Source organism: Gymnoscopelus microlampas (genome assembly GCF_963454915.1).
Source record: "Gymnoscopelus microlampas genome assembly, chromosome: 12".
Taxonomy (NCBI): Eukaryota; Metazoa; Chordata; class Actinopteri; order Myctophiformes; family Myctophidae; genus Gymnoscopelus; species Gymnoscopelus microlampas.
In genome coordinates, this window is record NC_139949.1 from 24587766 (window position 1) to 24614179 (window position 26414).

The 26414-nt window shown below is 42.0% G+C and overlaps 2 protein-coding genes across 6 annotated transcripts in view; both read right to left on the reverse strand.

The window, feature by feature from the left end:
* Window positions 1–12223: 12223 nt before the first annotated feature.
* LOC311057123 (pannexin-3-like) lies at window positions 12224–20619 on the reverse strand. Of its 2 annotated transcripts, XM_084074058.1 has the most exons (6): window positions 20551–20619; window positions 19883–20074; window positions 16087–16229; window positions 14635–14849; window positions 13666–14417; window positions 12224–13173 (listed from the first exon to the last, which is right to left on the reverse strand). In XM_084074058.1, the coding sequence occupies exons 2-6, from the start codon at window positions 20064–20066 to the stop codon at window positions 13115–13117; spliced, it is 1353 nt and encodes a 450-aa protein (XP_083930184.1). In that variant the 5' UTR covers window positions 20067–20074; window positions 20551–20619; the 3' UTR covers window positions 12224–13114. The 2 variants fall into 2 exon arrangements, with proteins under 2 accessions (XP_083930184.1, XP_083930183.1); XM_084074057.1 differs by having other exon boundaries at window positions 12224–14417.
* Window positions 20620–22622: 2003 nt separating this feature from the next.
* The window catches only part of LOC311057984 (homeobox protein PKNOX2-like), a 91223-nt gene continuing 87431 nt past the window's right edge, over window positions 22623–26414 (reverse strand). For all 4 annotated transcript variants that reach the window (XM_084075214.1, XM_084075216.1, XM_084075217.1 and 1 more), the window contains 3 exons: window positions 26328–26404; window positions 25541–25719; window positions 22623–25316 (listed from right to left, as the gene is read on the reverse strand). In XM_084075214.1, coding sequence (XP_083931340.1) covers window positions 25039–25316; window positions 25541–25719; window positions 26328–26404 — 534 coding nt within the window. In that variant the 3' untranslated portion in view covers window positions 22623–25038. The remainder of the gene's footprint in view (window positions 25317–25540; window positions 25720–26327; window positions 26405–26414) is intronic.

Below are 26414 nucleotides of genomic sequence, written 5' to 3' on the forward strand. Positions count from 1 at the left end.
GTGTGTGTGTGTGTGTGTGTGTGTGTGTGTGTGTGTGTGTGTGTGTGTGTGTGTGTGTGTGTGTGTGTGTGTGTGTGTGTGTGTGTGTACGCCATTCTCCGTGCTGTGTGTGTGGGTGGGGGGGAGATGAATCTGATCGCACCACAATTGCAACTTGGGTCCGCGGCCGTGTATGCGTGGACACGCACGTGCGCATGCACGTTAGGGAGCCACGTGTCACAATGTACTTTATTTGTACTTTATACACACACACGCGACGCCCGTGTGTGTGTTCGCGACGGGAGGATGTACCGTGGTGTGTGTGTGTGTGTCTGTGTTTGTGCGCGCTCCCGACAGGGGACGGCTCCGCCTGTTATATGCGCGGGTGTTTGTGTTCTGTGCCTCCACGACGGGATGTGCGTGTGTGTGTACACACGAATACACCATTGGTTCTCAAAGTGGGGTCCAGAGTTCCAGGGGGTCCCCAGCTAAATGATAGATTAGCCACCAAATGGACCCTTATGGGTCTGTCACTCTGAGAGTGTACAAATGGAACCAAATGGACTCTAAGGGGTCCATTTGGTTCCATTTGTACACTCTCAGAGTTAAATAAACATAGACTTTACTATATAAATTGGGGTCCAAGACATAGAAATGCCATTACATGGGGGTCCATAGCCCTAATGCATGTCAAACTGGGGGTCCTTGAAATTAAAATGGTTAAGATTCACTGCTAGAGCCGTAAAAAAAGACGTCTCTTATGGGGGTCCCTGGCATATCTATCAAATGGGGGTCCGCGGGCTAACAAGTGTCAATTTGGGGGTCCTTGACATAAAAACGTTGGAGAACCACTGCACTACACAGTACACACTCACTTTCGATCCCTGATAAACTGTCTGTTCTCGGCCATTCTCCGTGCTGATATATATATATATATATATATATATATACGCCCGTGGGGAGGGGTGACGCAACACGACCCACGGGGGGGAGGAGGACGGGAAGCCACGACGGGGAGGAGGGGGGGAAGCCATGACGGGGAGGGGGGGGGAGCCACGACGGGGAGGAGGGGGGGAAGCCATGACGGGGAGGGGGGGGGAGCCACGACGGGGCGCGCGCGGGGGAGAAACCGCACGACAGGACGTGCATTAACCCCAACTTTGCAACTACTTTCACCTGCGCCTTTCACCGGGTATGGTCTAGTGAACATAAATATGCTCAAATATTAGCTTTCAAGCTAACACAGCAATGAATGACATGTGCAATTGTTCTAGCATACAATTTGTTTACCCACTGAGATCTGGCCCCTTGCATAATATTTACAGGACAAATTGCGAATACAGCCATAGGCCACCTCTGAGCCCTACATGTGGACTTTAAATTTAGATTATGTGGGCTGCAATTTCTGTCTCGCCGGACTATTTGAAAGCCATTATCTTGGATGCAAATTAAAATATTTGACTAGAGAAACTGCTTCGAAATGTCAACATGAAGTGTTTTCACAATGCACAATAATCACATTAGGAAGGGAGCTAATTGTTCTGTGAGAGATACTGAAGGTAAAGAAAAAGGAGAGGAGATTAGCATATTAACTAAAGCCCCTAAGATTCTCCAAGTCATGCTTATAGGCTATTGATTCATATTAATGCCCAGGCTTTTGGGAGTGAGCTATAAAAACATGGGTTAATTGATCCTTTGAAAGATCTATATCAGTCCTTTACTTCAGCAAGAGTTCAGGTCTCTGAGGACCATTGTTCACTGCAAACTAGTTAATATTCTTGTAGGAGAGAATAGTTAAATTGAACAGAGTCAAGTCTCAAAGACAATGTGCATATAGTTTGTTGCCTCGATCCTGCAGAGAAATCACATTGTCTACCCTTTTCTCCTGTTTTCCTCAGTGCAATGCACATTCTTCAATTCTTAAAAGCACATACTGGCTCCTGAACCAGCAGGACAATACCCGCGATGGATTGCGTGAACAGCCAGAGCATGAGCGGAGTTGACGTAGCAGCAGTTATGTTCCACCTACAAACTATGTAGGGCTTATATTTTTCATGCCAGCTTCCAATTTCAATTCTCTCACACACACACGCACGCGCGCTACTGTAGGCTTGTGATAGTATTTGTGCTGCACTAATAATGGTAATAAAGTAATGCAACTTTGTAAGTCCATCATTGTATTTGATATGGAAAAATGTGTGTATCCCAGCATTGAGTAGTTGCTACAATGCACTGATAAAAAAATAACTCTGTTATTGCAGATAAGCATGGCATTGACATTCATGGTAGTGTAAGGAAAAAGGAAATTCAGGAAACATTGTGACTGCATGAGTGGAAGGGAATCGAGCTGAGGAGGACACCATTCAAAGTAATTATAGCAGAAAAGAACAGGGTGGCCTCGTCCATTGAGTTCAATGGAGTGTCGCCATGTTCTAATCGGTTCCTCAAGTTATTCTAGTATTCAAAAGTACAAATTACAAAGTGCATTTTCTTTTTTAATATTGATGCATTGCTGTATTAAAATTGTGACATTTCCCCCAACAAATTCAAAGATTTGACAGACATTTTCAAAAATCAATAATAGTGAAAATATAATATCTACAAGCTCACAACGCATCACAATACATTGTAAGCTTGCAGATATGCTATTTTCACTATATTTGAAATAGGGTTTCAGTGGTTCATCCATATTGTACTTCCAAGTAATGTAGTGGAGTCAAAAGTACAATATTTGTCTTTTTAGTGGAGTGAAAGTATCCAAAAATACAAATACTCAAGTAAAGTACAAGATACTCAGACACTCAGATACAAAACTAAATGTGCTCGAGTACTCAAGCAAATGTACTTTGTTACTGTCCACCATAGTCACAAAAATGAAGCTTTTGTATTTAACTTCCCTGGTGTATTGAGAGAAAAACAGCACCATACATCTAAAGCCTGAGTTATACTTAGCTGTGCACCAGTGCTGCTGCACCAAAAATAGTTGATCTACAAACCCACAATGCGTTCCAGTGTGACACATTGGTGTACAAGTGGGCTTGTAGATCGACTATTTTTGGTGCACGACACCGGTGCACAACTAATGCATAAATCCCCCTTACGTTATTATTGTAGCCTCTAAACAGCTCTGTGCCTCTCAGTAGCTCTAAAGAGCTTCCGTTCTGCTCCACCAGCAGCCCAGGGGTTAGAGCCTGATGATGATGCAACCTCAGCAATCTGCATTACATTTCCTCACAGCGTGGATAGGAATTACTTTTATTTTAGCAATATTGGAACTACAGTAATACATGTATGCTTTTATGCATGCACTTGGGTTGTGCTGTCTGACCTCAATTCGGCTCCAGCCCATCTCTCATTCCACCACCCATCAAACTCTGTCTCACCACTCGATTGGTCCTACTCTCCAGTCCATCAATCACATCCAGCCACCACAAATAAAAAGTCCTTTGCACCTGCAATCGTCCCTTCCCTCTTTTTGACTTCTGAGAGAGATGTAACACTGCGTATTAAGTATGCTCATTTCTGTCCCTTTAAGCCATTAAGTTGTTGTATAGCATTGCCGATCCTAAGAACGTTTGGATAGGACAAAGGCGCTTTAAACTACCTCAGAACTAAGCTCTGACTTCTGAAAGCTAGACCCCGCCCACTCCAGCCTAGCAACAGCACAGCTCACTGAAACCTTTTGCAGAGCCATTGAGATAGAAGAGTTGTACCATGTCCGTTCCCTCATTGATGCAATCTCAATGGCTCTGGCATTGTACACAGCACTGGAGCGTTCTCTGCTGTTTATTTTCATCAATCTCTGACGTGCGTTGACATAATTTGTCTCAGAGATTTTGCCATTTCAGACACTGTGGACAATGTAGGCTACTATCTCTCTCCATTAATTAACTGGCATCTGGTGGGGTATATTGTAATATTAGGTGTAATGAAACAGGCAAAAGGAGTGCTACTGTAGACAGTTTATTTTCTTACTGGTGCAGATGTGGAAGAGCAAAGAGGCACCCAACCAAAAAGCGAGGCAACATTACATTACATTTTGTAGTTGTACACAAAGGGATTATAGGCAGTGGTAAACAAACTTTATAAAAGCATATACCGATAGCAGATACCAGATATTTTCACAATGTATGTATAATATATTTTTGTACGTTTTGGTCCCAAGAGTCCCTTCCTAGAAATGTAGTGGAGTCAAAAGTACGATATTCAGATAGGCACCTCCGAAGTTCTGACTGACATCATTTTTTATTTATTGCCTACCCTGTCTAAACAAACTTCGGAGGTCGGTTGAAGTATTTAGGTGGCTTAAGATTTGCTTACTTGAGTTTTTGTTTTCTGTTAAACAGCCTTAAGAGTGTAACACTGTAACTTTTGATTAAAGAAACACCAATTCATAGCATGGCCAGACTATTTTTTTTACTACGTCCTCCCGGTGGAGGCTCCTCACTGGCAGGTGAGTCAGTGAGATGCACCAGCAGTGACAACACACAGAAATGTGTGAGGAGGAATTCATTGGCTTAATTAAATCGGGGGGGGGGAAAGCAACAACGAAAAAAAATGTTTATACATTTCAATATTTTTACTGTGTGATTTCAATCATTTGGACATTAGTCATGAACATTGGGACATTGGTCACAACATTGATCGCGATGCCACAAACCCCATCGGTCACGGCGTTGATCACAATGCCATCAATCCCCATTGCCGCGGCCTGCAACACGTTCTCCCTGACTCTGTTCAAACAGCTGACACTGACAATGTGTTCTACTTTCCTAGCAGCACCTCCTCTGCTCTGGCCATGGTGTTGCTGGGGGCCCGGGGGCACCACAGCCACACAGATTGCAGAGGTCCTGCACTTCTACAAGGCTAGGGATGACATCCATGTTTTGCGAGTGAAGTGACACTGTTGACAGTCGTTACATTTAGAATTGCCTGATTCCAGAGGGCTCAAAAAGGCGCGGGAGGTGGGTGTGGGGGGGGGGGGGGGGGTCAGGTGGATCAGACCTCACCAACATGTTTCTCAGGTTCGGGGGTCTCTTGAAAACCGTCCATGGTGGATGGCTCTCTTTGAGGGCAGGGTCTGTGGAAACCATATGCTAGTGTTTATTGATGATTTATTTAGCTAGAGGAGAATACTGAATAGCACAGATGATCCTGTTGTCACTGATTTTGGTACTGGCCGTGTACAACTGTCAACACTGTCACTTCACTCGCAAAACAACTTTTATATATATAGCGTTCCTTGGAGTGTCCAGACAAGCTGAAGCACCATGGAGGAATCAACCCCAGTGACCCTGGCGGTGGGCGGGTTTACGTTATACCCTGGATGCAAGTAACCAAAAACATAAATAAAAGTGAAGCGCATCCCCATGTGCCATCACTTCATCACACTTCATTAAGTTTACTCACTGTATTGAAAGTTATCATAACCTTTTACAGACATTATCTCTAATAAAGATACAGGTATGTGATTTGGAGACGCGCGCACACAAACACACACACACACACACACACACACACACACACACACACACACACACACACACACACACACACACACACACACACACACACACACACACACACACACACACACACACACACACACACACACACAGAGAGCACTTCTGCTCATTCATGTCCGCCTCCCATCTCCCTCTCTCCCCATTTCTTTCTCTTTAATACCTATTTATGCTGTCGTACAGCTGTGTCACACTCCGAAAATAGCAGATCTACAAGCTCACAATGCGCTGAATCTGCAACGTATTGTGAGCTTACAGGTCGCCATTTGCGGCGCACGACACCACAGTACAACGAAGTGTAAAATACATCAGGCTTAACTCAGGTCATCAGTCAACACAGCCTTCCCTGCATCAAGCAGTGCTGGTGATATTTACTCTGAAGAGGTCATATTCAACTGGTGCCACATCTGGACCTCCCGCTCCATTCAATGTCACCCCAAACAAATGCATGCCACCTGTTTCATTGGGCCCAGCAGTGTGGCACTTGCCGCAGCAATATAAATCCATGTCATACTGTAGCATCCTCAACCACAGGGGAGAAAAGGAGGTGCGCTTTCTACTGTATACAGTATGAGCCAATAGTACAGAGCCAATAGTATAGAAGAATAGCCTGGGTTGTGCTTAGTTGTGCAACTTTTTCATGCACCAACAATAGCCGATCTACAAGCTCACAACACACCACAGCGTGACACGTTGTGAGCTTGCAGATCTGCTATTTTTGACGTGCGACACCGCCGGGCGACCAAGTACAAATCAGGCAAAGGAAAAACAAACTACTGTGGCAGATAAAATGTTGACATGGGGAAAACCATGAGTGTCAATCAAAGTGTTCAATACCTTATCTTTTCAGGAAATGCAACTGTCTGCAACATCACAGCGTTTCTTGCACTTGTCAGTCATGAATGAATGCAAACTCCCAGCACAACAGAACTCACAATAAAAACTAAATAAGCCCAGTACTACACTAATTGGGTTTTGTGCAATATGCAATGTCACTCTGGGCTGCCATGCAGCAGTCTTTGTGCATTTCAGAGCACAACTGAAAAAGCACAGCAATGCAGAGAGTTGAGCCCTTTGTTGGTCGTACTTGAAGTAATTCACCGCTGCACGTGATGGAAGTAAGATGGATGAACAGCAGAAAATGCCTGGAGAAATTTCTCAAATTGCACACCGAGATCCCAGTGTTTTCATGGTGAGAAATCAGCACAGTCTTTCTCACTGACACACTGGACATCACAACTAATTGAATCTGTAGCTACAAGGGCGAGGTCAAACTGTTTCTGCTCATTGCGGTCATGTAAATGTGTTTCAGAGGTAACTAATGTGCCCGTTCAAACATCATCTGTCATCCTGACTGGATCGCACACAGGTTACAGTGTGTGAAGAACTGCAGCAACAATGTACTTATGGTGGATAAGGAGCCACATAGAAAGATAAATAAAATAAAATTGAACATTAATTGTATTTTTAGTATGATATGCATACTGAAAGTTGAAACAAGGAATCATGCAGCATCAAAATGAACAACAAAGTGTATTTGTATACTGTAGCAAGCTCTGCTACAGTCTGAAAAGGAATTTAAAGGGACATGTTTTAGCAAAGGAAACAAAAAAACTCCCAAGGAGAAAAGAAACCTTGATGGGAAAAGACCACACTGGTTCTCTCAAACGTTTTCATTTCAAGGACCCCCGTAACCTCAGAGTTACAGACCTGTAAAGGTCCATTTGTAACCCCCCTCAAGGAACCCTGAGGGTCCCTGCACCCCACTTTGAGAACTATACTGCTACAATGTTCTCCTGCCGAAGTACACCAGAGAGCAGAATATCTGCACCTCTCAGGGCAGTGTTATCAGTGATACAAGTGACAGCGCTGAGTGACAATGTCAACCCCTTGTCTGACACTCCCCGTCCTAGTTGGGGATGGTTGTACTTTGAGTTGACACCTGAGGCAGCTCACCAGCATATCAATACTGTGTGAGTCATGATGATGGAGTTGTATAGTGTCTTTGAAGTTCCAAAAGTTTGCCATAGTGATTCACCAAATGTAATAATCACTTAGAGCAGCACTATATGTAACTAAGTAACTAAACGTTTTAACAACTATATAGCATATTATATCCCACAAAACTATAAAGTTACATGTTTCAGCAATAACAATCATCCTCCAGCTAACATTTCACCACATCAACCTGTTTTCTAGGTCCTGACCGCATTGATAAACTTAAGCATCTGGCCTGCTTGCAGCTTTCTTTAAACCCTCTAAATAAGACGCCAACATAGAAAACACAGTGTTCATATTTGCATTTACAACTTCACTTAAATTTGAATTATGCTGGTAAAGCAAAGTAAAGCAAAGTTTGTTGTTTACCCAGGGTGTCGGACTAAGCACGAAGCTTGTTTCCAGCCGGACCCTGCATGGAAGCCTTGCTCAAGGGCTATTCAGCGGTGATTCATGATTGATGTGATGAATTGGGGAATCGAACTAGGGACCTTCCAGTATCAAGGCCGCCCCTCTAACCACTAGGCCACCGCTGGTCAGGACTGGTTGGCCACAAAGTAACCTCCATTAAAGGTTGATCCCTATAGGCTATAGATCCTTTTTTTGTGCTGCAAGAGTCATGTAATTCACAATATCTTCATAAACTCTTCTAAGCCAAATAGGCTCGGCCTAGAGTAGCGAGCTTAGGAGCTTACTCAAACTAATGGTGAGTTGACCTTTTGACCAAACTTCCATATGGTGGACAAACAGTGGACAGACATACGGAAAAAGTACTAAATGTTTTTACTTAACTAAAAGTATCAATACTGCAATGTAAAAATACTGTTACAAGTAAAAGTCTGGAACTTAAAAAATTACTTGAGTAAAAGTACAAAAGTATTGCCATCAAAATGTACTTAAAGTACCACCAACAGTCAAAGTACTCATTATACAGAATGTCCCATTTCACAAGTTCTCAAAAACATAATTTGAAAATAGCAGATCTATAAGCTCACAATGTGTGACATCCCCATGCATTGTGAGCTTGTAGATCTGCTATTTTCAAACGCCGAAATGTATAGCGTTAAGTGGTTAATGTGTGTTTTGTAATCATAATCAAAATCTACAAAGTAACTAGCAACTAAAGTTTTCAAATAATTGTAGTGGAAGTAGGCTACAATATTCGCCTCTGAGATGTAGTGGAGTGGAAGTAAAAGTACAGAAATTTGGAAATACTCCAGTAAGGAGTATTATAATAAAGTATAAAATAGTGTATAAAATACCTACAAACTGTACAAAGTACAGTACATGAGTAAATGTAGGCCTACTTACTTTACACCACTGGCGGGGGGGAGACCTGCATCCCGTTGAATGAAAGATTGTTTATAGTTCATGTTTAGCCTTTACTTTAGGGGATACTGCGAGGGGCAACTGTTGACTTTAGTTTGACGCGTGCAATGAATTCAATGTCCAGAGGTAGCCATGCGTCACATGACGCTCGTCACAAGCAGGCTATGACAGTCATGTTTCAGGGCTGTGTCCAGAGGGTGCTTGTTGTATCTTATCATTAAATCCATAGAGATGACTCATAAGACAAAGACATGAACACGGTCGAAAACTGTGTGGCTCTTCACATTGCACACCTGCCCACAATCACTGCCAGGTAACCACAGCAACCACTCACTGTCAGTCACTGACTGTCATTTTGACACACGTCATAGTCATTACCAAGGCCACACCATTCAATTCAATTAAATAAAACAAAACAAAATAAACATTTGTTTTGGTGACAAAATGTAACCATGACGCGCTCCAGGAATATAATAACTAGAGGAGCTAACTGCAGGTGTAATGTCAGAAGCTAATGTTAGACATTAGGTTGGCGTCATGGAGGAGATAGATATTGCCAGTGGTAACTAAGTACATTTACTCAAGTACTGTACTTATAAGTACAATTTTGAGAAATGTATACTACTGTATACTGAAGTATTTCCCCCCCAAAAAATCTAAAATTCTATTCCACTATATCTGAGAGACACAATTTGTAGGCCTACTTTTAATCCACTACAATTATTTGAAAAATGTAGTAATGTAACTAGTTACTTTGTAGATTTGTAATATTATTATTACAAAACATACATTTAATGTATGGGTATACCCACTTCAGGCCTATTCATTTTTTTTACTTTTGGTACATTAAGCACATTTTGTTACCAATACTTTTGTAGTTGTACTCGAGTACATTTTGAATTCCAGACTTTTAACTTGTAACTGAGTGTTTCTGCATTGCAGTATTGATACTCTTACTTAAGCAAACAAATGTGAGCCTACTACTCTTTCCACAACTAACAAACTCCTGCTGCCCCTCAAACACGACTCAATGATGCCCTCAAGTGGCCAGAGCTGCAGCTGCAGTCAAACCATAGAGTCAAACACGTAGTCATAAACCATTGTCTGATACATTAAGCTCATTTCCTCTAGTCGCCCTTTGCATTATATCTGCCCTTCTATAGAAAAAAAACAAGCAATTATGCAGATAAGTAAAATACTGCCAAGCAGCAGATTTCTGCTCCTCAGATTCAGTCCAGCAGGGTGTGGAAAGGGGGTTATACATCATTCTTGATGGAAGATGGTAGAGATTTGGAGGAGTTATTTAAGGATAGAGCTGTCCATAATATTGCTGTGTGAAAAGCAGCCAGTCATTAGCTCAACAGAGAGAATATCTGATAGATCAAAATGCCTGTGCTGAATAATGATCTGGTTGTAAAACATGAACCCATAACAGGCCCATTAATTGCAGTTTCAAACTATGAAATCCAAATAACCGCACAACTGCAGAAAAAAATAACAATTATTTATTGGATTTATAATTGGACTGCTGTCGAGGCATTTGATTGCTCTGCATCTGGCATCTACAATGCTTCACTTATTTTCTACCTGATTTATTATTAACTATATATTTCCTACACATTTTCCACACACCCTTATTACCCACAACCACCACTGTGCTATTTTTATTATTTTCTACATTATAGATTGATTTAAGACATAAAAACTATGAAAGAACACAATGGATTTAAGTAGTACTAGTAAACAATAAAGTGTTAAACAAACCAGAATAAGTTTTGTGTTTTAGATCATTCAAAGTATACAGCTTTTTGCTTTGATGACAGCTTTGCACACTCTTGGCATTCTCTCAATCAGTTTAATAGTCTTGAAGGAGTTCTCAGAGGTGCTGATTGGGTGCTTTTCCTTCACTCTTTGTTCCAACTAATCCCAAACCATCTCAATTGTGTTTAGGTCGGGTGATTGTGGAGGCCAGGTCACCTGCCGCAGCACTCATCACTCTCCTTTTTGGTTAAATAGCCCTTATAATATACGCCTGGAGGCGTGTTTGGGGTCATTGTCCTGTTGAAAAACAAATGATGGTCCCTCTAAGCACAAACCAGATGAGATGGCCAGGCGCTGCAGAATGCTGTAGTGGTAGCCATGCTGGTTAAGTGTGCCTTGAATTTTGAATAAATCACCAACAGTGTCACCAGCAAAGTAGTTAAAATTTGGAGTTCAGACAAAAGTACAGATTTCCACTGGTCTAATGTCCATTCCTTGTGTTTCTTGGCCCAAGCAATTATCTTATTCTTGATCGTTCTCATTAGTGGCTTTATTAGCAATTTGACCATGATGGCCTGATTCACACAGTTGATGTTGAGATGTGTCTGCTACTTGAACTCTGAGGAGTCTGATCTGAGGTGCCCCCCTGAGGTTAATTTGCGGTTTCTGAGGCTGTAGAAAACCATTCCAGGTGACTACCTCATGAATCTGATTTAAAGAATATCAGGAGTGTGCAAAGCTGTCATCAAAGCAAGGTGTGTTTGATGTGTTCAGCATCTACTACGTAGGAGGAAGAAATGTGTGTGTGTGTGTGTGTGTGTGTGTGTGTGTGTGTGTGTGTGTGTGTGTGTGTGTGTGTGTGTGCGTGTGCGTGCGTGCGTGCGTGCGTGCGTGCGTGCGTGCGCGCGTGTGTGTGTAATTTACTTTGTGTGTTGTTCAATGCTCCTGTGCAGCAGCATGAATGGGCTTTTGTGATACTGTGAAAAGAGTGATATGGTGTGGTACTGTACATTTACTGTAAACCTATTTACTTCTTTTTTTAGTGTTGGCCTCCTCTAAGCAATCTAAAGCAGTGAATGGCAGAAAGGTAGGCTTCTTTGGTTTTGAATTTACGTAGGTTGAAGTTTTTAGGAGAGAAACATGCATCATTTGTGTCCAGTGAGTTCACTTGCTTTAAGGTGCTCTATGGTGGCCTTACTAATGACTTAACTATTTAGCTCTACAATGATGTAGCTCTAATTTACTTCTACAATGATACATAGCCACAGGGAGAGAAACTTAGCTACATTCAATTTGCAATCCACCATGGTGGTAAGCATGGGTATGGGAGGAGGTGAACCGTGAGGGAGGTGGCAAGGTGGTTCAACAGATCTGGGAGCAGTTTTGTCTTTTTTCACCATTGAGCTAATAGAGCCGGCTACATGCTCAGGGGATAAATAGAATCACGTAAAAAAGATCCTGTGTCTAGGTGAGACATGACCTTTGACACGATCTAAATGTCTCAATAGAAGAGCAGGGAGACAAAATTCGTACAGATTGGACAAAATTACATTTTATTCATAAAAAAGGTTACCTAGTGAGGCTTTGACATAGCTGTCAACTGTATGTTGATTCTCAATGATGGTGACACAGCATACTGTAAAAATGTAATTTATTAATAACCACAGATGCACAATGCATTTTCTTATCATTTACAAAAAGACAAAAACAATATTATTAGTTAAATTAATACTACTACTATGGTAAATAATAGTTAAACAAAGTCAAGGCTTTAAGGATGATTTCCTTTTCATAGAATGTATTATTGTTATTACAAGCACAGTCAACCACTAAGAAAACTGACCACTGACATCCTTTTTTTAATATCTGGGCATTCAATAAATTGCAGAACTCTGTTCCTGGAATGATTTTAGGTCTATTATTTAAGAGAACTTCAAGTTATCTATCATTGCACAACATAATCCCAACCTGTTACTTCGTACCAAAATGAAATGTATTTGCATCATAAGGTTAAAAATATTGACCTTGGAATCACAGAATGTTTGTGTTAAGGAATTAGTTGTGCACATGCTCATGAAAATGTATGGAAATTAACAGTGAAACAGAAAAAAACTGTACTGCAGTACTATTTTCAAACTGCTAATAAAGTATTCAATGAGTCAATCAATCAATCAATCAATCAATCAATCAATCAATCAATCAATCAATCAATCAATCAATCAATCAATCAGCCTTAATCTTCGGTGGTTATATCTGCAGTGGTTGACAAGTACATGAACTCAGAGGTATCAATTCAAAAAAAAAAAAAAGGAAATAAAAGTGAATACAGTATGTCAAACCCATTGGCACCCCCTGCCACAAAGCATTTACCTGTACTTCTAAAAGAGGCTTTTGGTCTTCAGGTCACAAAAAAACCTTCATTGGTTTCCAAAGTCATTGTGTCTAGTGACTACAGTAGCCTACTGTAGATACAGATCCCCACCTCCCCGATTGCTATCACATTTATTGTTCAGTCCATAGGAGGCCTAGTAATGACTAAATGGTGCAGTCTCCTTCAACTCATGGTACCCCTGGTGGTTTGGCTCTGTGAAGAGACAAAGAGGGCAGTTAGGGCGGGGAAGTACCACAAAGTCTACCTGTTTTCCTACATTACACCATTGCTCTCAAAAGACTCTTTTAGAAATAAAGGCTGTACATATTGATTTAAAAGTGAAGGGAAAAGAATACTCAGTTTTGTGAGCACCAAGCACAAGTTGACGTGTGCAAGAGTGTTTTACAAATGTTTTACTACTGTACTCTTTGAGTACCACCCACTTAGTCTTCCTACAGATGTAACTGTTTTGCTCAAAGTTGTTTCTTCAAGCCCATTTAGATTTTCACCTCATTCAGTTACAGGGCAAGAACTGCTTTACAAAGCATAATATTTATAGCGCTATTTTGTTTTTTGTTTTTTATAGCCTGCAAGAGTAGTCTGTAAAAGGCAGTCACTTAATAATTTTCTGGACATCCCAGATGATGTAGACAAAACAGGCCACTAGCAGAATACGTTTGAGAGTGTAGATAAGAGTTACGGTACCGAGGGTCATATTCTCCTCCACCAGGGGCCTCTGCTCACTGCAGTTGACCACTTTTCCCTGAGCTGCCCCCAGGATGGTCATGATATCCACAAGGTTGAGCTTCCCCTCTTCTCTGGCCTCGTCCACTTCCTCCTTCAGCTCCAGCGCGGCCTCCTCGCGCTCCTCAAGCTCTTCCTGCGTGAGCATCTGGCTCAGGCCCTGCCCCGGACCATTGTTTCCCACCTGAGGTGGTGCCAGTGAGCACAGCGCCCTCACCTGGCCGTAGGACTTCAGATGCACTACGTTGGCACGCAGGAAGAGCAGCAGCACGTTGAGGTCGTTCAGCGGGCAACCCAGTTTGCGGCCACTGATGAGGCTCAGGGCTGGAAGCACCTCGTACACAGACAGGAAGGTGGTGTCCCAGACGAAGAGTCGCACCAGGCTAAACAGGACAATGGGACCTAACAGGACGTAGACGGCACCGTTAGCAACGCTTATGACTTGGAAGACCAGCTGGCCGGTCATTTTGCACTGGACCAGCTCTGGTATCCAGTTCTGGTCGCGCAGCATGCCCGTGCGAACGAAGCAACTGAACTCGTCCTGCAGGAAGGCAGAGAGGTGGAAGTAGGCCAGGTAGAGGCAGGCGGCGGTCATGAAGGTGAGCAGCAGGAAGCCACGCAAGAAAAGCATGCTAACCAAGAAGTAGGAGTTATGTTTGCACTGCAGGTATCTCTCCAACAGGGGGTACTCAAAGTAGCGCTTCCTTTTAGCCCTGGAAAAACAAATAATAAAAGATGAGTTCTGTATTTTTTTTTACACATGCCAATCTCCCTCTATGTCGGTGAAGCTACACTTCTATTTGGACTGATTTATTTATTTATTTATCCCCCCCCCATGAAAGCAGCATTGTTTGAACTGGGGACGTAACTTTGTGTGACAGGCAACGGCAAAACGTTTTCTATCCACTTTAAGCCTTGAGGCACTCTCACCTCTCCAGCTCAGCCTGAAAAGTGAGGGGGTTCTTGGTGTTCTGGCGTATGTCCAAAATGCTTTGGGCCATTCGGACTGAACGGTTGTAAGACTTGTCAAGCTCGTCAATGATGAAGAGCAGATCTGAGCCCAGCGTGGGCATGACGAGTTGGCGCCAGATGAGAGCCGGCAGGTACATCAGAACTGCCATGGCCAGGAGAGAATAGGGGAACATCTGGAAGCATGGATAGGATGGAGGGGAAAGAAAAGAAAAGAAAGAAACAAAAGGAAAAGAAAAGGGAGTGAGGAGGGAAGTGAAAAAACAGGGAGTTACACACTATTATTCATCATCCAAAACGTATTTTAGTAGAACTGCTTATTACACATTCAACCACCACATCTAGAATGTCAGGTTTATTGTTTCACAGACCGAATAGTTTGGAAACGTCTTCAGCAACAAAAGGGCAGCTAACGGAGGGTCCGGAGGCTTACCTCAGTGTTTTAAATTGTAGTCATTCTCTGTCCACACAGTAAAGGAAAATGTTTCACCATGTTTTAGCAACCCTAGAACAGTTTGGAAGTGTAGCCACCCTATAATTACAAACTGTTTTAGGGTAGCTAAATCACGATGAAACATTTTCCTTTAGTGTGACTTCTACAGGCTGGTATAGGCCAGATGACACGAAGTTTCTATTAGAACCAGGCATGCTTGCACTCTTTTTCAATGACGTGACGCGCACGTCGCTTAACACGTACACTGCAAGTCACACGGACAATTGATATGCATCTAGGCTTATTCCTATGTTAATTCGCTAGGTGTGAGTCGGGAGCCTTTGTGCCTGCGTGTGCTCCTGGTCAAATAGGTTTTGGCACACGGCGTGCAAGGCCGTCCAGTGAGCATTGCACCCCTGATTAGAACTAAGTTATTTATTTCTCAGTATATCAACACAATGCTTCCTATACTGCATGGTAGCTAGCCACAACGAAATAAGAAGACATAAAACATGTCGAGTCATTACGAGGCGCTCCTAAATGTGTGTGGAGATGACTGATTTGTGTGTATTCACATCACACCTAGCTCTGAGTACAATTAGTTTGACTACGTAGTAGCCTACGTACGTCCAAGTGTGACTTCCATCGCCATCGGCCACCCTACAGTAATACACTGTACATACAGTACATTCTAAAGTGTTAATTGAACTCTGACAGTGTAAAAGTGGAGAGTATAATAATGCAGCAAAATATAACACAACAAAATATAATGAACGCTGACAAGACAAACAGCAACTCAAACGAATAATTAGTGTGGATCCTAGGAAGATTAGCTGTTGTTATGCACCAGCTAATAAACTCAATAATCCAGAAACTTTTCTTTCGAGCTGTTGTGCAAAGTGTCTGTTGATTTAAATATAGCAGAAACTCCAAAGAATTCCTTCTAAACAACAAAGTCAAATGAACTTGATTACACTTACTTTGTGCACCCAGAGAGAACGTTCCTCAAAGTTTCCATTGGTGTCAAACTCGTGATGCATGAGGGAGTCCCAACAGTATGTGTCTACGTAGCTGGCCTGCTTGATTGTGAAGTTGCTTGGAGGGAAACAGGTTATCTGCGGCCCTGGAGAATAAGCAAATATGTGTTACGTTAGATATCGATATCAATTCCTCTAAGCTCCATGCATACAGTACTTATTTATACGCAGACACTGCAGAATACTGAATGTCAGCTGCCCTATGATAGGACTTGTACATCTCCATTGCTTTTCATTACTACAGAACATAGCAAGAGAAATCACATGTTCTCAAATGGCAACCTCGCATTTAAAAGCTGTGGGCCCTCGATTCCAAAATTGACCTTCTCTACTGTATATTTAGTTCACCTTGGTTTAGCCACATATGGTCCAACCACTTGAAGCCGTGTTCCACACCCATCTCTCATCTCACACGGGTGGAGCTACTACATTGAGAGGCTGGGAGGCAACACACATGGGTGTGGCCCCTCCACTTCAGAGCTTTAGGAGGAGACGGTGCTTCTATATTTTACAAGCAGCCACCACACATACCCATACCCAGCTCTCTAAAAGCACAAACATACTATTCATCCAGCCCATCCAACTCATTACAGGAAACTACATGGTCAAATGTATTAAGTACACTTTATTGTATGTGTGTCATGTGTTGGAGTGTACAGTATGTGTAGTGTTGATATGCAAGGACAGCCTGTATCACATCACATATGGATTGGAAACACACTGTCAATCTGTGGTTCAGACATTTACAATTTACAATTTAGGCATTTTGTGTTAATAATGTTTCAAGCATTTGTTTAACCACATGAACCCTAGCATCCCTCTTCTCTGTGAAAACATTTGGCAAAACTAGCACATCTACAAGCTCAAAATGCACCGCAAAGCGACGTATTGTACGCTTGTAGATCGTGTCTTTTCAGTAAAGAGATTTGGGATTTATTGAGGGAAAAAAGGAGGGCACCTAGTATAGGGCCCTGGGGTACACCGATCAACTATTGTTTAAGTGGTATACGTACAGTAGTATGGTTAAACATTAAATGTTGTTGTTATTATTGATGAGGATATCAAAACTGTGTTAATTATAAAGGTGGCAGAGAGATTGGGCCACGTTTAAAAATATATTCAATAGCAGGCTCACTTGTTGTCCGCCCAAACCATGTAGGCTATTTCTAGATCTGCCGTGAACCATCTATAAACATCTATGCTTATGTTAGCCATAAACATTTACATTTAGCTTTGTCTCATGTCAGCGGATAGTACAATTGTGAACAACTAATAACAATACTAATGCACAATACTAACACATCCTAATTGAGACGAGTAGTAGCATAAATCTAAACAGTTGTCAATAAACAAATGGCCTGCATAGAGTATAATCACTATACTGTACATTTGCAGGCCTTTTACAGGCCATACACTAGTATAATTTATCTTCAGTACAGCTTTGAAGAGGCTTCTCTCATCAGGGACTTTAGGTACAGGGAATTGCTCATTTAACATCTTGGCAGGCACCAACCACTGATTTTATTGGCAGCCAAGGCTTATGTACATAGGTTAATGGAGAGGGGCAGTCAGATGAAAGATCTGCCAAGGAAGAGGGCCAAATTGTCACCAAGATGCCATTCATTGTCAGCCCTTAACGGCAGCCACATAGAGCCTCTATCCTTAAACAAATCTAGGACAATTTATCTTCATTTTAACTGTGGACTGTCTGTTCTCTGGGTATCCGAGTGGCATAGAGGTAAAACACTTGTGAACCACCATGGAGGCCCGGGTTTGTTTCTATTGTCATCTCAGATGGAAACCCAGCAGGGGATTGTCCTTGTGGCTGTGGAGATAGCATGAACCTCCACATGCATTATGCTTCCACAGTGAAATTCCTCACTGTCAGTTGAAAAGAAGTGACTGGTAACTGTGTCAGGGCAGGCATGCATGTGAGGGAGTACATGTGACATTTATGTTGACATCAACATGTGATAAAATTAAAAAAAAAAAACATTTAAAAAAAGAATCAGTCCGTGTGTCAGTGATTTGGCAGAGGCAATGTGTTTTAATCTCTGCCACCCTCCTGTCTCATGCACCCACTCTCAATTAACATTTCCATTTTATCCTCACATTTTGTGCTTTGTACAAAAATCTTGGCTGAGGGTGCAGGTGCGAGCGAGCCAGACACCAGTCAGCACAATCAGGGGCTGTTGTGTGAAACTGACACCGCCAAAGATTAGGCAGCCAAGATCCATCACTTTAGTTGCGTTCCCCAGAAGCACCGCGTCATGTTCCACGCTCTCTGGTTAATCAACACATCCTCTCATTTGACTCAAATAGAGGGAGCCGCCGCACAAGGAGCTTGCATGTAATTGCAGAGCGCCAGTGTTAGTGAACGCCGCTCTCAATCATCCCATGGCAATTAGCATCAGGCGAAGGCTGATTGTGGACCAGTGCCGCGGGGGAAGACGATAGTTAACTCAAAGTCAAGGGAGTCAGCCTCCTTGGCTGTAGACTTTGGCAGACATTGTGGCATATGAGGCCTGATTTATTCTTGGTTGTACGATTCTCGCGAACAGAGAATTGCCGTTGTAATGTTGCAAATGTAACGCCTACGATCTGCTATTTTCAGTCTAGCATAAATTAGCCATTAGAAAGAGATAGGGCTTATGTGTTTATTTAGGGATAGTGTTGTTAATTTTGAATGAAAAGAAAACAATACAATACAATACTACATGCTACATGCAAGCAAGCCAGGCCAAGTAAGGATTTGCTAAACAGACAGCAAGGTAGCCCTGAGGAGCATAGTTGAGCCGCTTCAGCGCCCTCTGGTGGACACATTTGCAGACAGAGTAACATACAGAGTCAGACTGACAGATAAATAAACACACAGCCATTACAGTAGTTTTGTAATGCGCTGCGGCTCAGCTAAAACATCTTATTCCCAAGGACCTGTTACATTCACAAATGCTGAAGTCAGCATTGAGTTTGCTCTCAAGCTCTATTGTTAGACTCCATAATTATAAATCTTTCCCAATAGAGACTGCACATCACAACGACCACAGAATATAGGGTTCTTTGCTTTTTAAGTTTGGAGGAGATGATGTGCATAAATATTCATTTCAATATTCAAGGCCTCATGAATAATGTGTGCATGTTTATGTTCTCAATATCTCCCTTGATTATAAGTTCTGTTGTGGCAAGAATGAAGTCCAAGGACCAACAGCCTTGTTTCTGCAGTCAAGTTGTCCTGTTGGCAACAGGACAACTTCAATGCAGAAAGTGCACTAAATAAAGCACAGAAAGACCACAAAGCCAGTAAAGAGTGGGGATGAATGGAACAGAAAATGTATTCATCGGCGCTGTCTGGTGGAAACCTTGTCTGTCCAAAACGGCTACTTTTCAGGAAACGTTGAAAAGTTGCATTGGATCCAGTGCAGTTGTTATTTAGTCGCAAGCTCTTATACTTTTCATTGGTTCCCACAGACAGACGTAACCACTTTAACTTTCAAAATGTTTCAAAAGTAGCACAAACAGCAGATCTACAAGCTCATAACGCATGCATTTGCGACGCGCCGCAAGCTTTGTTGATCGGCTGTTTTCACCACTTTCACGTGACACTGTTGTACGACAAAGTAGGACATTCATTTATGGGGACAAAAAGTGAAATTATGGAGATGCAATGTTTCTGCCCGATAGCTATTCATCAAAAATATTAAAAACACATTTGAAAGCTGTGTAATGAGTGGCTGCTCACCGAGGGAGACCTCGCGAGCGAAGGCCATGGAGACTAGAAGCAGTGGCAGGCCCACTGACACAAACTTGATGACCTTGTCCAGCGGCAGCTCCAGCTCCAGGTGTGTGAGGCGGTTGTTTCCAGAGCCCTCCTGGAGCAGGGCATCAGATAGCATGGCCCTCGCGGCCGCGCTGGCGATGGACATTTTGACGCCTGTCCAGCGAAAAGGAGAGCTGTTTCATGAATCACTTTAACCATGGCAACCATACTGTAATTAGGCCATGTCATTATAGGCAAAATCTTAAAAGATAAAATAAGAAATCCTTTTTTTCAAAAAAAGCTTTTCAAGGACATTTCAAAACTTTACAAATAGAAAAAAATATGACAATGTGACATGTTGTGAGCTGGTATATTTCTTTGTCATACAAGGAAATATATAGCTAAGGCTTAAAGTGGTTAACCAATTCACAGTAGTGGTGGGGTTGCAGTCTGTACTGTACTCATATCTGTTTTTTCAAGTGCCATTTTGTCCATGTTTTAAAACAAATCTGCTGCTATAAAGTGACCCAACACAACAGCAATCACAATTGCCAAATTAATATTATTCCAAAGATACTTTCCCTCTCCATAATGCATTACATTGCTCTGTATCACTCAAAAACATGAACAAAAAACTTTCAACACCTTACCTTAACCTTATGTTCTCCACTCTTTGATCAGTGATTCCAATTCGAAAGTCTGTTACAGTTACAGTAAGTTCCTCTAAGGACCAGAATGCCGTTGGAAAGGGCCTTAAGTATTTAGGGAGGGCCTTGTCAAATGAGAGGTTGAATCTGGGTTGGACCCGGCCGAGCCAGGTCTGTCTCTAATTAAAGAGAGGACATCTGGGAGCATGTTGGAGCCCAGATGGCACTGTTAGCAGACCTCCAGTACTGAGCACTGGGCTGTGTGTGTGTGTGTGTGTGTGTGTGTGTGTGTGTGTGTGTGTGTGTGTGTGTGTGTGTGTGTGTGTGTGTGTGTGTGTGTGTGTGTGTGTGTGTGTGTGTGTGTCTCCGTGCATGTGCATGCGTGCGTGTGTGTGCACACCCATTCAGTTAAACATGCTGTATGGCTGTGGTCTGCTTCAAACTATTTGGCCACTGCAAGTGGCTTTTGCTGCCTCTGTCATTCACCAGCCTATTTTTACTACACTTTAGCCTCAGAGCTGCTGCTGCAGCAGCATCCTGTACAATGACGGACGTGCAAAGGCAAAGGCTGTGTCTGACCTTTTCGTTCATGTGAATGTCAGAGTTTCAGAGAAAGCCATGTTGCTGTTCATGCATCACCTGCCATTTCATTGCATGGATTTGACCGTGTGAAATGCAGCACTGTAACCGCTTGAACCCCAACGCCCATATTCTGGGGGGAACAGTAGCCAAAAATAGCAGATCTACAAGCTCACAACGTGTCACAACGCTGAGCTTGTCGATCAGCTATTTTTGGCGAAGAGATTTGGTGTAGAAGATGGCACAGAGCCAACTCAAGTCCAGTTTACGAAGTCTAGAGGGTTTAAGTGGCTGAAAACAAAAGGAAATTGAGTCGACACAGAAATAATTCAACAGGTTAGCATTTGCACTGGTAGACATGAACATGGTTTGGATGTGAGATGGGAGATATGTCAACATGGCACCCCATCTGTGTGGTTTGGAAATGAAGGCAGAAAACACAGCAATATGACAGTTGTTCATACTTACTAATTAGCTTATAACAAAAATGTATTCCAGCAACTACTGTATGGCTACTTTGGATGTTTCTGTGAGCCTTCAAGCCTTGTATTGAATAATAAAAGGTGATTGCTTGAAAAAAAAGATAAAATTAATAATACAAAATCTTCCAATTGAAAATAATATGTGGTTGTTATCCATACAGTATGACACACAACTCTATTCTATCACACTACCAGTGATGGTGATTGATACCAGAACTAAAGTTGTTTTGACTATCTATGACAGTTCACAATTCTGCTTCCCATATAAACTAGTCAACATACTTTGGGAGGACTCATTAAGTGAAACAGCTAAGCATTGTTACACAATCGGCATCCACAATCCCCCCCCCCCCCCCCCCCAGCTGGTTGCATTATCAGTGTTTATTTATCCATGTGTAACTCTGAGAGTGTACAAATGTCTTTTTGTTCAACACAGATTTTACTGTGTTGATGTTTTCAAAATCACTTTAGAATAAAGTTGTTCTCGTGTTGGCCCTGCCAGAGTGAAAAGGTGGGACAGCATTTGGGTGGTGCCCTCCAAGCAGGCTGAAATCATAGGCATGGGCAGTAGGCTAACCAGTGGGTGGAATCCCAGACGTGTGACAGGAAAATGGGGGAAGCATGGGCCAATATTTAGACGCCTAAAGTACTGTAACTCTGTAATCTGGATATATATGTCCCAGTGAGACAGTTCCAGAGCCCCCCCGCTCCCCCCCCCCCCCCCCCAACCTTAAACGTTTTAGGAGCAGGCTTACTTTACTTTCATGTCTTGTCTTGTGTCAAGAATTTTCCATTCCACTTTTCTATTATTTCTATTCATCCATTCAGCCAATCCCCACAGCCAAACAGTCTACTTCCTACTGTGGCAACTACATGGTGCAATCCAGTGCTAGTTTACCAACATTTAACCCTTACAGGTCTATGCTAACGCTCTGGATTTTGATGTATGTACTGTATGTGCTGCTACAGTAAAAGTGTAAATGTGTAGCTTGTTAATATCATTCAACCAGAATCCTTAGCTTTACATGTTTTAATTATTAAAGTTGGTCTATTGAAACACAATAGATTATGACAACAAAGTGTACAAATGAAATAAAAATATTTCTATTGTCACTTGCTCTGGAAGATCCATAAAAAAAAGCAGTCAAAAAAAAAAAGAAAAAAGAATATTAATGTAGAACATACTTCACGATGAACAGTCAAAACATTCAATAACATGGTTTTCTTTTCTAGACATCTTCACATTAGAAACAAGCGTCTCCATTTTGTGTCGCTTTGTTTTTAGCACAAAGCAGAGAAGTTGAGACTGTTTCACAGTTTCTTCTCAAATCCTTCACATAAAATTGAGAGATATAATTTGAGCCGGGATTGTTTTCTTCCTCCTTCAACTCAAAATCATCTTCTTGCTTGCAGCTGTTTGTCAGTAAATGCCATTGGTTGTCAACAATGGGGATCACAAGGTCATTGCCTCTCCCTATGTACTCCTCCCTATATGTTCATCTGGATGCCGTTGATAAAGTGGTGACTGGCCTTGTTTGCCATTCTCCCTTGTGACACTATCATCCCAAGTCACAAAAATATACACGTGATCTTGAAAACAGTTACTTAAACCCTATACTTAGTTGACCAGATTCCCAAGGGCTTTATACTAGGCTCCCTCCTGTTCTTGCTAATATCTTCATTGAAAATAGCCTATCTACATGCTCACAACATGTCAATTTGCAACGCATTGTGAGCTTGTAGATCTGCTATTTTTGCGAAATGATAGCCCCAGAATAGGGACGCAAGGGTTCAAGTGGTTAATGGCTGAAGTCAAGTATATGCATGGCTGCCAGTTAGGTCTCATTCAGAAAACTTTGTAATACCTATAAACATAAGCAACTAGTTGTTTCTTCAGTCACCCTCTGAGATCAGGTGGAGAAACTGAATAAATATGCAAACCTTAAACACCATAATGCAGACATAATGCAAAATTCAATATACATATTTTGTGCAGTCAGTATACACTGGTTTACTGATTCAGGTTTTTGCTCATGGGAGAAGTAGAAACAAATTTACATTATTTCAAAAGTCATGCTCAAGAAGTTTTGCTGCAGCAATGAGTGCATTTTCGTTCACAAGAAGAAACATAGAATGAAGCATTATTTAACCTGAGAACCTATGAGTCGTTTAAAAGGCGTGAATGAATGTCCAAACAGTGGAAGCAAATATATTCAGTGAGCTCCATAACTGTTTGGAGAGTAACATTCTTGTTTGCGTTTGTTTTTATTTTATTTCTTTGTTTTGTTTTTGTTTTGTTTTCTTGGCTCTGTGATTTTAATCATTTGGGACACAAAATGCCACATTGACAAGAGTTTAAAGTGCAGACTGTCAGTTGTAATTTCTGTATATCAGCCATTACAAATGAAAAGTTTAAGTACTGTACTATGGCCTCTTCTGTACTTTTGTATTTTGTACTGTGAAACATGATGATATTCAGTACAAACACTTGAATGTGAAATGAAAATGAGTCTGCCAGTCTACTATATAAGTATCAGGTTCTCTGTCCATTATTTTTTGCATGTTATAGTTTGCGGTTTCCCCACTTACAATATAAAGTAGATTGTTGGAATTAAGTAGATGTAGTAAAATAATTACTTCATGGACCTGATTGTTTCCTTCTGTGATTAAGTTTCAGTCATGAAACAAGTAGGCAGGAACAACCAACCTGAAGTATTCATTCTGTATGCTGTAGTTCTTATGTCACATATTCTAGAAAATCCTGAAAAAAGGGATAAAAACTGACACACTGTACTTTAACCTCACCACCTTTGTGTCATTTAAGCAATAATACAGGGGAGGGAGTGCCATGGACCACAATATCACAATATGGCATGACCTCGAGTGCATTATTGCTATTATACCAGTTTCATTATTGATTTATCATTAGAAAGTGAAGAAAACGTGACAAAAAGTAGGCGCCATCCTTTGCTAGGTTACAGGTGACGAAAGGTGGATGCGTTAGGAGTGCTGTCATTGGAAGATATTATGGTAATGCCTCTCAGCCAATCCCCATGCGTGGTCTGAACTAACTGTGGTATAACAAAAAGTGTTTGGCACCAAAATAAAAGCATGTTACTATCCAAACATGTATAGTGCTCTTTGTATGGGCAAGTACAAACGTACGATGATGCAACACATATTCATCAACAAACAACTTTTTTCCCCCATCATAATAATGACACTCGTTGTAGTCTGATTAGACTCCAATCTGCTCTTCCCAAGAAGTCTCTAGGAGCCTTTGAAATTCCACAAATTCATAAAAAACCTAATATGCCCTCGAACGCTCTCAAGTGTTACTATTTTCTTTTTCTTTTTGACATTCGCCAAATTACGTAGAAACCGAGGTCAAAGTTATAACGTCATCCTTGTCCTTGCTCTCTCTCTCTCCCTACTCCAGTTCTTCTCTGTGCTCCATACTCAGGTCTCTCCTCCCTCCGCCTCCGCCGCCAGGCATCTGTCTCCCCCCGCCGCCGCTCTCCTCCGCTCCGTCCACTTCGTCTTCCTCCTCCTCCTCCTCCTCCTCCATCTCCTCCTCCTCCTCCTCCTCCTCGTCCTCCTCCTCCTCGGTGCCGTCCATGGAGTCCTCTGCCCCCAGCATGGCCTGCTGCATGGCCAGGGTGGCAGAGTCTGATGACAGCGGGTGCAGTCCGTCCATGCCCAACGGGTCTGGATGAGAGAGCAAGAAGACGTTAGCTGCTGTGCAAGCTCACAACACGTATATCGGCTGTGTTTGCCAAGTAGGCAACACAGGCAAAAGTAGGTCATTAATTTATGAAAAAACATGAACTGTTTAAAATATGGAGATACAAGGTTTCTGCTTGACCACAACGATTTAAAATGCGTGTGAAGTTCTGCACGGCGTGTTGTGAGACAACAGAGTGCTGGCGTACTGTCTGAGTTGTTGCCCAGTTGGGATCTGTGCGTCTGTAGAACTCCAGCCACGATGGAGTCAGGCCAAAACCGCTGTGTGGGACGGTGCTGGGACTTCATCTTCTTTGCCTTCGGGGCTGGATCTGGGTTACTGGCATCTAGCATCGGCTGGAGGATACGTCTACGAGCGTTGATGAACCTGGAGGAAAGTCATATTGACACGGACGATCCTTGCTGAATATTATTTGTAACCACTTTTAAGCCCTTTGGTTTTAGAGAACTGGACTTACAACTGCACTTTAATTGCTTTCTTCCATCTACACCAAATCTCTTTGCCAAAAATAGCTGATCTACAAGCTGACAATGGTGTGAGCTTGTAGATCTGCTATTTTTGGCGAATGTCCCCTCCAGGATAGGCATACTGGGGTTCAAGTGGCTAATAACTGACACCAATGCCTCTTGAATGTTTGTTATGATTGGTACATCAAAATTAACAGCATGTTTTGAGGGGAAAAATTATTCTGTTTACATACCATGGTGTATCCTAAATTGTATTTATTAAATAATAATGCTGCTAGTTATTTCCCCACAAAAAAAGAAAAGCAATTTTTTGTAAAAAAAAAAAAAAGGACACTCTTTTAATGTACGTATTATATGTGACCAGAAGATGGAGCCACAACACTGACAACTGACAAGTACATTCAGTAGGCGACAACATCTAAGATGAAATTCAGCAATATCACCTTAAGTGGTATTTGCAATGCTTCAGGCACAAAGACAGACTTATATAAAACGCCAGTGCCTTACCAGTTGTTGACTTGTAGCAGAGTTAGATTTGTTTGTCCTGCAATCTGCCTCTTCTCATCTTCTGTTGGGTAGGGATGCTACGAGAAA